Here is a 10,485-nt window from a genome sequence, read left to right as displayed (position 1 = left end):
CTCTAAAGTTCATTTTCAAATGTGTCAGCATCAATACAGCTTAACCGCAATCTTACCATATGAACATCCAACTCATTTTTTTTCTCTTCATGTCCAGCAGACATCATGTGATTATCAAAAGTCACTCTGTATCCAACCATGTCACGCTTCCTTTTTCTTCCTCTGTCACCAATTCCTGGCTTTTTTTTCCCAAGTGGATTTCCATTCCACATTTCCATGCCCAACTTCTTTGCTTTATTTACGTAATCTCAAATCTCAAACCCTCCCTCTCAGCTGTTCCCCTCGATACTCAAGTCTATATATACTTGCACTTCACGTTCTCATGCCTGTATAGCCTTCATAACCATCCCCTTCCTCCCTGCAACAATATCATTCTTCCAACAATTTTTTATCGTCCCAAGCAGACTATCAACAATTTTGCATTGCCTGTTGATATTGTACTAGAAGAAAAAAGCAATAATGTCTTGCTTAAACATTGCCAAAGTGGTTAGTGCTGAAGTTTCTCATGTATTGTTCCCTTGTCTAGCTTGCCACCCTTCACTGTGTACTTCTTATATTATCCTCTTCCGGCTTACAACCTTAAACAAATGATATACTATGTTATGTTATGTTAAAATTTTATGTTGATTTAGTTTGATCTTTAATAGAAGTGGTAGGTTCCATACCACACCTCGACCATCTTCTTCCTGCTTTTTGATGCTAGGTTTGATCATTTAAGTCTTGTGGGCTTGCTTCCACAGCGTAAACATGGCTGCTTATGGTACCATTATACAGCAATGAGGTCTTTGGATATTGATTAGGAGTGCATTATCGATAATACGACTACTAATTACTTCGATAAGCAATTGAGTGTTATTTGAGCATGCATCACAAAGTTCAATTTGGAAGATGGATGCTGTGCTCGGTTCCCTTACTTATGAAACATCTAACAACACATAATAACGATCGATGATTATCTTGCAGGAATTTCAGTTCGATTATCCCTATCGCAATTAAAGAAGTTATTAATCATCATCTATTATGATCAATAAGTTGGTTGGTCGCTCGCCATGTTAGTTACAGTTGAATGTCATTACTTAAAAGTATTATTATGGGGGTATACCATAGGAAGGAAGGAAGGAAGGAAGGGTGACGAATTTAAGAATTTCTTCAAATTTGGCTTGTGGATTTTCTTTGGATGGTGCGGTTCATGCAAGACGGCTGAGCAACTAAATGCAAATTTTTCAATAAACAAATTGTAAATATTTCGCGTCATTCAGTCTTTGCATGCATATATGCTTTAAGGTGGCAAAATAAACTTTTAAAACGGATGAGTATTTGAAGAGATGTCCACTTCTAAGTTGCATCAATTGCATGTCTAGCTATTCATCTCTCCTTAGTCGTCTTCTTCTTCTTTTTTAGCTTTTCAAATTTAAATTTGCTTGTTCATGACTATTGAGGTAAGGATATTGATGTTTCTTCAAATGATCGATTCAAGTTCTCGAGGCGATTGACCATTCAACATGAAAAAGACGGAGGTGCTCAAATTATAGAGGACTTCTCTTTTCAAAAACCATATATATATATATATATATATATATATATATATATATGTCTTTGGGCTCCTATAGAAATCTTCATCAAATAAAAGCACCCTCAAGTCTTATTGATCAAACTTTGTGGGAACTTCTTGATTGCCCTTTGTCTTTAATGGATGTGGGCTCCCATGTTTTGCATGGTCGATTTTGACTCTAATGATCAATACCACCTGATAGAATTTCATGAAATCACTATATATATTTTGCATGGGCTCTAAGTGAAGGAAAAAAGAGTCTTAAATTGCTAAAATTTTATATCTTAAAAAAGAGTCTTAGATTCATCTACCATAGGATCTAGCTATTAGAATACTGCAAATCACTTAACTATGTCTTGAAGACATGCAACTGGTTCGGTTGCTTGACCACAGAGCTTTTGGCTATATTTTGAGACAAAATACATTATGTCAATCCATTAAACAGAACCCAAAAAAAAAAAATCAATTTTAGATCAAACATTTATCAGGCAATTTGAGAACAATCTGACTAAATCAGAAATGAATTTGCAATTTTCAGCACCAGATGGAGAAGAATAATGCAATGGATCAGAGGAAGGAATGCACTTTTGATGGGAGTGTGGATCGACATGGTCGCCCTGCTGTTCGTGAAGGCACTGGAAAATGGTTTGCTGGTAATTTATTACTCGGTACGTCTGAATTCTTCCCTTGTTCCTAAAAGTTCATTAATAGGAGAAGATTCAGTATTTCTTTCATTATCCTCACATATCTTTGAGAGATCAAAAGCCAATTTGGACATTGACCTGGAATGGAGATTTGACCTTAGGAAATTGGTCTAGTCTAGCTTTACAGTTTTAAAAAATATATATATATATTTTTTAATGTATTTATCTCTATGAAAACATTCCATCCAAATAAAAGCTCGTGAAATGTTTGCTCAAGAAACACATGCAATGATGCAACGGTGCCATTTTATCAGTGGCTGCAAAAAGCAGCGGTAGGTATTTCAGTGGCTAATGTAATTATACCAAACTTCTGGTTTTATTCTCAAAGTGCCCAAGTAAAATAAATGATAGTCACCTAGGATCCGCACACTTTTACACATGAGAACCAAAAGGAATTATTTGTGCTTAATTATGTAAAGCAATCTTGTCTTTCAGCATCTTTTATCATCGTTTTTTTTTTCTTCTTTTCCATTTAACCTTTTGCCATTGGTGGAATATGCCCACTTAGCTTGAATTCTCTTAAATTTCATGATTTCCCTGTACATTCAATTAGTGAGCACACCTCATTGATGACCCATTATACAAATAACGAGTCTGAAATCATTGACAAATTAAATTGATGGTTGATGCAGTGAACCAAGGACTGGCCACACTGGCATTCTTTGGCGTTGGAGTAAACCTGGTCCTGTTTCTGACTCGAGTGATGGGCCAAAATAATGCTGATGCAGCAAATAATGTGAGCAAATGGACAGGAACTGTCTATGTCTTCTCTCTTCTTGGAGCCTTCCTCAGTGACGCCTACTGGGGTCGACACAAGTCCTGTGCAGTCTTTCAAGCCATCTTTGTCGTTGTAAGCGTTACATTTCTTGCTCTTTGCCAACAAGGCATAACCAAGAAGCAATATAACAAATATCTGTTTCTTGCAAGAAGCCATTCAATTTTGCTTCCAAACAACCAAATTATTTCATTGTAAAAGTATAAAAATTATAAATCTCAGCAAATATGATTAAGTCAATTCAGCTTTTTACGATCATTGTAAAAGTATTTGAAACTTTTGGTACTTTATTTCATTTTTCCATACAATTCGAAATCACAAGCTTGTTTTGGGCCCAAGTCTTAGTAAGCATTTCATCAAGTTATATGCTGGATATTAATCCAAAACTGTTTGTTTTGTTGCAGGGCTTAGTGTCATTATCAATATCATCAAATATTTTCTTAGTAAAGCCCAGTGGCTGTGGGAATGAACAAACTCCCTGCGGATCCCACTCAACTCTCCAGGTTGCACTATTTTACGTGTCAATATACCTCGTCGCCCTTGGATATGGGGGGTATCAACCAAATATTGCAACTTTTGGAGCCGACCAATTTGATGAAGATCATCCTAAAGAAAGCCACTCAAAAGTTGCTTTCTTTAGTTACTTCTACTTGGCCTTAAATCTGGGATCTCTGTTCTCCAACACTGTTCTTGGCTATTTTGAGGATGAAGGAAAGTGGGCTATAGGATTTTGGGCATCAGCTGGGTCGGCTCTACTTGGATTGCTATTGTTTCTTGTAGGCACACCTAGATATAGGCATTTCATGGCACAGGGTAATCCACTTTCAAGATTTTGTCAAGTGGTCGTTGCTTCAGCTAAGAAATGGAAGGTCAAAATTCCGGATGATTCAGATGAATTATACGAAGTAGAGGGGAAGAAAGAAGCAGACAATGCAGATAGAAAGCTACTCCATACTGAAGGATTCAGGTGCATTGCACATTATAAACTACTCCTTTTTCATATTGTCTGGACTACTTGAGTCAATTAGCTTCTCACTATTTAATCAGTACGAAGTTCGCACAATGAAGCTTTAAATTAGCTATCTAGAACTAATGATGATCTTCATGTATGTACAGATTTTTGGATAGAGCAGCTGTAATAACATCGAAGGATTTTGAAGAGGATGATATTTGCAATCCATGGCGCCTTACCACCGTGACTAAAGTAGAAGAAGTTAAATGCATCTTAAGGCTTCTTCCTATATGGTTATGCACAATTCTATACTCTGTTGTCTTTACTCAGATGGCCTCCCTCTTTGTAGAACAGGGTGCTGCCATGAGGACAACAGTTTCAGGCTTTCATATCCCACCAGCAAGCATGTCTAGCTTCGATATTCTGAGTGTAGCGGCATTCATATTCATATACAGGCGAGTTCTTGATCCCCTTGTTGCCAGGCTAAGAAAGAAGTACAACCCTGGAGGGCTAACCGAGCTTCAGAGGATGGGAATTGGACTCATCATAGCCATAATGGCAATGGTTGCAGCTGGAATTGTTGAGCATTTCAGGCTGAAACATAGGCTTACTAATTGTTCAGATTGTGACAATTCAAGTTCTTTAAGCATTTTCTGGCAAGTCCCACAATATGTACTGATTGGAGCATCAGAAGTTTTCATGTATGTTGGACAACTGGAATTCTTTAACGGGCAGGCACCTGATGGTTTGAAGAGCTTTGGCAGTGCACTTTGTATGACATCTATATCATTGGGAAACTATGTTAGCAGTTTACTAGTGACCATGGTCATGAAAATTTCCACTAGTGATGAAATGCCAGGATGGATTCCTGGAAATCTCAACAAGGGTCACCTGGACAGATTTTACTTCCTTTTAGCAGCATTGACATCAGCTGATTTTGTGGTCTACCTGGTCTGTGCCAAATGGTACAAGTATGTTCAATTTGAAAGAAGAAATTTGAACAATGACGAAAACCAAGCAGACATGAAAGTCTAGCTAACCTTTTTGGAACATCATTCCTACGAGATTTCAACAAGGATTGGGATGATCTGGATTGCATCTCAGTTCTTGGACTCAGACTGAGGCACACCCGGCTTGTCCAGCAACATGGCTTATCAGAAAAAGTGCTTTTGCAGGTGGATCAGTTTGTATCAAAAATAAGTACCCAGATGGAATAATGGCATGCAGAATGATTTGTTGCAATGAAACTGGAGGTAGCATATCTTGCAACTGCAGCATCTCTAGGCAGAGCAACTAATTGTTTTCTTGTACCAGCTGAATTACATGTGTACTCGGAATTGACTTGTCTAAACGATGTAATATATAGCTTGCCTATCTTGAAATCTATGATCATTCAAAACTTTCACAAATTTCTTCCATCTTCCATTTTGTTCAACACATCAGCTGTATAACTAGTTTTGAAGCGGCTAACTAGATCACCAATCTTGGTATCTTCTGCCGAATTATGTTTTCTTTCCTTATAATTGCTTTCTCTTTCTGAGTACACCTTTAATGCACCCAGAATAATAAGATCAAAGTAGAAGAATCAAGAACAATCTTAGCCATAGACCATATTTAACCGTCAATATCATCAAACACAAGGTTTCAAATAAAGTAGTATTTCTGACTAAGATAGACGACATCACTTCCCAATGGCAAAAAGCACATAATTCTCTAGAATCTGCATCTTACACTCGAAGTACAAGATGTTACTTCGTTACAAGATATTAGTTCCAAAAAATATTCCAGGACAGATCAAGCTTGATGTCAAGTAGGTTTTAACAACTTTTGGACGGCAAAGAAAAACTTCCACCTCACCTATTCTAGCATAAATCCTGACTTAGAAAACTTTTGCCATCAGGAGCATCAGCACCTTGAGCTCGAAAAGTTATATTGTACATACATAACCAGCAAAATGGCATCCACCACACGGTCACCCGCTCAATCTCCGAGAACTGATATCCAGGTTACTTCTACAAGAGATATCAAGTTTGAACTTTAGAAACTCATCAACAACAAAAAAAAACGAAAAAAAAAAGCATGCTTAAATTAGATAAAGAAACACACAGAAAAAAAAAAAAGGAAGGGAAACTAAATTTACCTCCGCCAGGGCCCTTTTAGCCAAATCGATGAGCTTTTGAAATACCTTGAACATTTTTTTTCCCACGAGGTTATGTTTAAAACCAAAAAATTTGAGTAAATCCGCAACCAATTTGATCCTTAGCGAGAATAAAAGATTTAATCACTAAGTTATGGAGCAAAAGTTCTTCATGTTACTTTACAAATACCTTAAAGAATTTTTCGTAATCAATCCCAAGCACAAAGCATGTTGTTAGGCACCTTATAATCTTCTTTACTACTGTTTTTCATTCATATGCTAGCAATGCATCTTGCACAATGAAAACATACTTCTTTTATTTTTTAAAGTTGAATAAGGGCTTGTTTGATAATCCTAATTAATGCTGAAAATTAATTTATTTAGTGATTTTTGAATTTGTATACACTCTTACTGAAACAAATGCATCCAATAAATACTTGGGTTGGAGCTATTGTTGGTGCTATTATGCCTCTTGTTGGGTAGTTTTCCCCGTACGCCTTTGGTTCTAATTATTGTTTCATTTTTCTTCATTTTATGGGCTGACGTTGTTGACATTTTTTTTCCTTTGTTGGAGAAGTCTTCTTTTCATTAGATTAGAACTGACTTCTTTTCTATTATAATGTTTTCTTCTTCTTGTTTCTGTGGTTTTGTTGGGGGTGGGATTTTTTTTTTTTTTTTTTTTTGGGGAGGGGTGGGGGGGGGGGGGGGGGGAGGGATTGTGCTGAATAGACTGGTCCAAAAGGTTGCATTCCAATTTTGAACTGCATGGGTAACCAAGAGGGAAAACAGAACTTTGAATCAGGTGTTAATATACCGATGTTGTGGCTGGTCTAGGACACAATGTTGTGTGAAGAGTTGATATTTACAGGTCCTACACTGGTAAAAATTCCTTTGGACTATGTGACCATTGAAGGACATAAGATATGTTGTTGTATGCTTGTTGCTTGCTTCTTTCAGGATGAGTTGGTCAAAAAGAATTTAATAAAACAATGTTAAATGAATTAGAACAGTAAATACTGAATATGCCACATGTTTCTGCTCTAGAATTTGAAGAAGTTTCACTTATTGCAGTACCTCCTTTCAGTAGACATCTACAATTTCTATGGAAAAACCTAGTAGCAGAAGATAGGTCATCGATTTTACTGGGAAACAACAGAAACCCAGTCTGGGATCTTGTAGGTTCCCAAGTCAAGTGTTATCCTTTCAGAGTTTCAAGGTGACCATTGAACGTCTGTGTCATACTTTAGGTCAAAATTGATGAGGTTGATTGCTTCTTAGTGGACAGTTTCTTTGATACTTGCAAAATGAATTATTCTAATGTAGTAGAGTTATGATTGATTTATTATGTGAATGTTATGGTATTTACATTTGTTTTTCCTCTTGCTGAAGTCTTGCCATGTACTACCTTAATTTGGGGCCAAATGTATGGATCTCTCTCTCTCTCTCTCTCTATATATATATATATATGTATGTATGTATGTATGTATTTATATATGTGTGTGTATCTCTGTGTCTGTGTCTGCATGTGTGTGGGTGGATGGTTGGGTGTGTGTTTGTGTACAAGCATGCTGTATCCCGTCTGTAATTTTGGTTGCAGTGCCAAGAGTGCAGAATAAATACATACATACATACATGTGTGTGAGTGTGTGTGTGTGTGGGTGGATGGTGTGTGTGTGTGTACAAGCATGCTGTATCCTGTCTGTAATTTTGGTTGTGGCACCAATAGTGCAGAATAATTACTTGATGATGCAATATTAAAGGGACAAATTGACATGAGAATTTGATATCTTTGATTGTTGAGCCGGCACTTTAGGCACCATGAAATTAAAGGAAAGCCATGTTTTCATGTTTCATTGTCCCCTGTGCTAGCCATTGAGTTCAATGATATAGTCATAAGTTGATTTTTCTTTGGGTTTGTGTTATATGTTTGACGCATCAGATTAACTTTTTGATTCATAAATTTAGGTGGACAGCCATCTGCTGGTGAGCTTTCACTTGCTGCTATGATTCTCCTTGCTGCTTTATATTTTTGGCAAATACCCCATTTCGTGACCCTGGCATACTTGTGCCACAAAGACTGCAGATGGAGGGTATGTATATAGGGCATTCAGATTGATATGTAATTTTGCACCAAAAAATTTTGTTGATTAAAATATTCTTAGCTAAAATTGTCTTAAAAATTGTGCAGTTTTTTCAGAATTCAAATATATGAAACAGTCACCAGAAAATTGTGTTCAATTGAATACTGTAAAGTACATCTGCTTCCAAACTCCAGTCTTCTTATCCTAGTTTTTTGTATCTTTACTTCGAACCTTTGTATTTGTAGCATATGCCTGTAAGAGTGTCTGTTAAACAAATGGAAACATGCGGATGCTTTTGGATGTTGATATTTGATGAGAATATAGATAAGTTCATGGACAATTCTCGGCATTCAGTTTTCCGTTGTTATCCTTATTTGCTGTCATTTGTGGTGTGCCATCAGGCTTAGAATGCTCTCTTTCTGATGCTTCTGCTCACTGGATAGCGATGGTTGCTTTAAGGAAGTGCCTGTATGTGCTTCCACTAGGTTATCTAGCCTATGACTCTGAGTGACTGAGTTCACAGCAAGATTTGCCTAAATTCTTTGATTCTCAAGTTACATATTTGTCTCTTTGTTTAATTTAGTCTATTGTAATTGCTTTCTGCTCCTTCTGGAGCTCAGATGGGTGGGCTGGTTATTGCTTTTCTTGGACATGAACTGGAGCTAATCTTGACGCTTAGTGTGATTAAATTGCAGGGGGCATAACTTCTGGCTGGTTCTGTGTTGAGGCGACAATCCTTGCTCTAGCAATCAGCGGTACTGTCATGTCTTTCTACATTGATCGCATCACCAAGAGTGCCAGGAGAATGTTCCATGCTAGCCTTTTGTATCTCCCAGTGTTTATGTCCGGGCTTCTGTTTCGCAGCCTGCAGGGTAACCAACAGTGCCAAACAGCACAAAATATAGTAGAGTCTCTTGGTCTTTCATCATCCCCAGCACTGCTGCTTGATGAGATTGACCATGTCAAAGAGCAGCGGCATAAGGTTAAAAGTAGAAGTATGGGTGCACCAGTGGCTTATGCTTCCTTTGCTCCATTCCCTTTTTTTAACCGGCTCCTACTTATGCTACACTTTCAGAACGAGTTTATAAGGAGCCCGTGCCTTTTTTTCCTGCATTTTTTGGGGTACACAGTTCATGTTTGCTGCCTTCAGTTATATGATATTAAAAATATGAGTGCAACATTTTTACTTGTTTGTGCCGATGAACATGCTGTGCTGCTTTCTTTGACCTTAGTTAATTATAGGGCAGAGTGTCAAGCATATCACTTTTCAAAACATTTTAGTTTGCATTGTTTCCATTGAAGTTTCCTTTTCGAGTTTCATTAATCATTATACAAATACAAGGGTTAGGCTTGTATCATAATGCTAGACGAGGATGAATTTCTCTTGATAATTAAAAAATTTACGGAGCCAGTTACTGGGAACAATTTAAGGACTCGAAAACAAAGCCACCTACAGTTTTGCCTATTAGTTTTTGGGTTAAATGCAGAAAACCCCCATAAACTTTCGTGGCCGTTGCACAATACACCCCGAAAAATGTTTATAGGCACTTTGCACCCGTAGAAAACGACCGTTCGCACATTTCATGGTGAAACAAAGCGCGTGGCTTGTACTTTCCGTCCGTTGAATTTGCTGACAGAATTGCCCTCTTTCAAACGAATATAAATGTGTCCAACTACCATAACTTCTCATAATTTTTCCCCTTGTATTTCCTTTTCTTCATAGAAGCACAATTCTTCTACACACATGGAACACAGTCCAAATAGTTGCAACTCAAGCAATGCATATGAAGCAACAAACTTCAGCTCAAGATGCAGGTGTGGAAAAAAAGCACCTATACGCACTTCATGGACCATTCACAATCCAGGAAGAAAATTCGTAGGATGTTAAAATTCGTAGGATGTTCTAATTATTCGGTAAGTCCAAATCTGATACAATTTCAATGAACCAAAGGCAATAACAGCCACTTATTTTGGATTTTTTTTTTAAAAATAGAAAACTACTGCATGCGGGTATTTTAAATGGGTGGAACCTGAAACATGCAAAAAAGGAATGGAAATTGGAGAATATTTTCATGGCCAAATGGAAGAAATGCAAGCAAGGATTAACCATCTGCAGCAACAGAATGAGCAACTACAAAGAGCATATGAAAGAGTGAATGATGCAAGAGTTGCTACTATGTTTCAAAATGACCAGCTAGTGACCAAATATGAAGAATTCAAAGCTATAATCCAGTCATTGCAGGAAACAGTGGCCAAGTATAAAGGGGCTCTTAAAGAAAAAAGA

The 10,485-nt window shown here is 37.3% G+C and overlaps 1 protein-coding gene across 2 annotated transcripts; it reads left to right on the top strand.

Annotated features, from left to right (window-relative positions):
• Positions 1-322: 322 nt before the first annotated feature.
• LOC113732088 (protein NRT1/ PTR FAMILY 7.3) lies at positions 323-5,392 on the top strand. Of its 2 annotated transcripts, none has more exons than XM_072080092.1 (5): positions 323-507; positions 2,091-2,220; positions 2,889-3,106; positions 3,436-3,998; positions 4,148-5,392. In XM_072080092.1, the coding sequence occupies exons 1-5, from the start codon at positions 460-462 to the stop codon at positions 5,016-5,018; spliced, it is 1,830 nt and encodes a 609-aa protein (XP_071936193.1). In that variant the 5' UTR covers positions 323-459; the 3' UTR covers positions 5,019-5,392. The 2 variants fall into 2 exon arrangements, with proteins under 2 accessions (XP_071936193.1, XP_027113500.1); XM_027257699.2 differs by having other exon boundaries at positions 324-486.
• Positions 5,393-10,485: the final 5,093 nt, after the last annotated feature.

This window comes from Coffea arabica, chromosome 2e (genome assembly GCF_036785885.1).
Source record: "Coffea arabica cultivar ET-39 chromosome 2e, Coffea Arabica ET-39 HiFi, whole genome shotgun sequence".
Classification (NCBI taxonomy): domain Eukaryota; kingdom Viridiplantae; phylum Streptophyta; class Magnoliopsida; order Gentianales; family Rubiaceae; genus Coffea; species Coffea arabica.
Note: the sequence above shows the minus strand (reverse complement) of the source record. Positions and strands in the feature narration are given on the sequence as shown.